Raw genomic sequence first — 2,712 nt, forward strand, 5'->3', positions numbered from 1 at the left:
TAGGAACAAGAGGATGAGATTCTTTGTTTTCCTGATAGATAAAATGGGGGTAAACTCTCTTAAGATTGCCAATTACGAAATACCTTCTTATAAGTACGAGGAGTTTGTGGTGTGCTCTTTTTCTCCTAGGGAGAACAAGGAAGAACAGGTGATCCAGGCATACCTGGGACAAAAGGTGAAAAAGGTAGCAGTGGAATGCCAGGACTGCCTGGTACCCCTGGTCCAAAAGGATCACCTGGTATTGAAGGGTATCCAGGCAAGTGGGCTTTCTCCTTTAAAAAAAAATAAAAATAAAAAAAAGGAATGTAAAATTGATAGCAAAAGTTTGAATTATTGACTGCAATACTTTTGCTTTTTCAGGTAGCCCAGGTAGCCATGGGGAGAAGGGTGAAAAAGGACTCCCTGGCTTGCATGGCATCTCAGGCTTGAAAGGACAGCAAGGTAGGAGGTGGAGGGGAGAAACCATCTCTTTTTTTAAAAGTCTTATTTCTGAAAACTGACTCAGATTGTCATTATAAGCTCTGTATTTATTTTGCCAAAAAGATCCTTGGTCACATTTGTTTATTTTGCAAGTGAAAAGTCTGAGGCTTTTTGCAGGCTGAAACAGTAATTTGAATCCAGAGTCTGCAGGGCTGTTGATAGAACCGTTGTTCTCATCTTGCTCCAGGACCATCTGCAACTACAATAATGAGTTTCATCTGTGCCTAGAGCATTTAAAAACCTCAATGTAGCACCTGCATGCATGCATGTCCATTCCATTCCATGTTGATTTTATGTTGGGATAATTGTACTATAAAATTATCAGTGTAATATAGTTAACCTATACTAAAACTAGTATTATGGAATGGAGGTGAGTGTGTGAATTGTTGTGGCCCTGCACATTTCAGTAAGACACAGACATCTTGGTTTAAATGGGAGATACTGTGGACTGATTCCCATACTCTAACTTTAATAAGGTACAGAATTAGTGGCTTTGAAATAAACTCCCTAGGCTGATTATTCTATAACAGTAGTGTAAATAAGGAATCATGCCACTGCAGTTATACCACTGTATCACCAGTGTATGGACAAAGCAGAATCACAACCAGCATGTAAATCTCATTTGATTCTTGTGGGAGAATTATAAATGGGTTTTCATTAAGAGATGTCTGTGGAAAAATGAGATGGCTCTTAGTTGTTTTATTAAATATCAACAATGACTGATTTTATAGGTGACCCTGGCCTGCCAGGTTCTCCCGGTGCTAGTGGAAAGAAAGGTGAACCAGGTTATGAGGGAATCCCAGGTGTGCCTGGTATCAAGGGTGATCAAGGTAATGTATGTATGTTAGTATATATATAAGCTATAGGACTTGTTGGTTTTAGGTGTTTTTTCTGGAACCATAAAAACGAAGTTAGTATAATGTCTTGTAAACCACTGATTGCAGCATGTTGCAATAAAGGAGATGATATTGGCAGAAAGCATCTTAGGAAAACAGTGGAAATGTTTAGAATGACATTTTTTCCCACGACAAATTTCTAACAACCAGCTAATTAAGGCCACATGATTTGCCTTGACTATAACTAATTATTTATGACGATAGATGGGTTTGATATAATCTTCAATGGAAAGAGTGAGAAGGCTGTGATAGTGCTGGGCACTGGATCAAGTTCTGTATCTCCTCTTTAATTTTCTCCTTTTGCAAATAAATAATAGTACTACTTTCTCTTCTTACAGAAGCTCCTTCCACCTGCTTATTGTTTTTGTTGCCCTTTTCTGGATTTCTCAGTGAGACAGAACTCACTCTGGATGTCAGTGACAGTTGTACCTAGATGTGGAGTGCAGGCTCAGACTCTTAATGTCAGTGTGTCTATTTCTAACACAATAGATTTTTCAAATCTATGATCCCAAACAGTTGGAAATTTGAAAGAAAAGAGTTTGTGTACAGCTAGTACAGTTGGGACCAAATGGCAGATCGTTATGCATAGCCTCCTCCTGTTACTCCCACTCCCCACTGCACCTTTTCCCTCACAGCAAGGCCCTCCCCCTGCCTCAATAGGATTAGGCTGCACATTTTTTTGCAACAAAAAGTGGACCAAATGTGTTGCTCTGGGCCACTGAGGCAACAGTCTATAAGGTGGAAAATGGACAGCGGATCCTAAAGGCTTAAGCCCATTGAGGGCATGTGGGGGAAGAAGAGTTTCAGCCTCTGGTGATATGGTGTTTTTGTTGCTGACAAGCATTTCCTACTCAGCCCTGGGAGAGCTACATGCTTTTGTACTTTCAACTTTTTGTGTTTAATATTTGTATAATAGAGTTTTAAAGAGTGAAAAAAAAATCAAAAGAAATTTGCCTGAATTAAAGACCCCATGGTTTGGCTTTTTATGACTTGAAATGAGCCTTTTGAATTTTCAAGATTTTTAACCTGCCAACAACTAATTGTCCACAATGAGTAAATGCTCACTGTGGACAATTAGTTGTTAGCAGGTTAAAAATCTTAAACCTTTGGATTTTCTCATTGTGGATAATTAGTTGTTAGCAGGTTAAAAATCTTGAATTGTATTAAATCACATGCTGAATGAATGCCTGGCACCAACCATCACTACTTAATTTGCAGTGTTAAGAATCTCTACAATAAGTCAATATTTTAAGTTTGTCTTTACCTCAGATGGAAGGCACTGCAGCCACTTTGATTTAGACCAGGGATGTCAAACATATGGCCTGTGAGCTGGATC

The 2,712-nt window shown here is 38.9% G+C and overlaps 1 protein-coding gene across 1 annotated transcript in view; it reads left to right on the forward strand.

Annotated features, from left to right (window-relative positions):
• COL4A1 (collagen type IV alpha 1 chain) overlaps nucleotides 1-2,712 on the forward strand; it is a 193,659-nt gene that overhangs the window by 164,042 nt on the left and 26,905 nt on the right. Inside the window, exons 27-29 of the mRNA XM_019529666.1 lie at nucleotides 129-256; nucleotides 361-441; nucleotides 1,212-1,310. Of these exons, the coding sequence (XP_019385211.1) occupies nucleotides 129-256; nucleotides 361-441; nucleotides 1,212-1,310 (308 nt within the window). The remainder of the gene's footprint in view (nucleotides 1-128; nucleotides 257-360; nucleotides 442-1,211; nucleotides 1,311-2,712) is intronic.

The sequence above is a fragment of the Crocodylus porosus genome, unplaced genomic scaffold, assembly GCF_001723895.1.
Source record: "Crocodylus porosus isolate Cpor-Errol unplaced genomic scaffold, CroPor_comp1, whole genome shotgun sequence".
In the NCBI taxonomy this organism is placed as follows: domain Eukaryota; kingdom Metazoa; phylum Chordata; order Crocodylia; family Crocodylidae; genus Crocodylus; species Crocodylus porosus.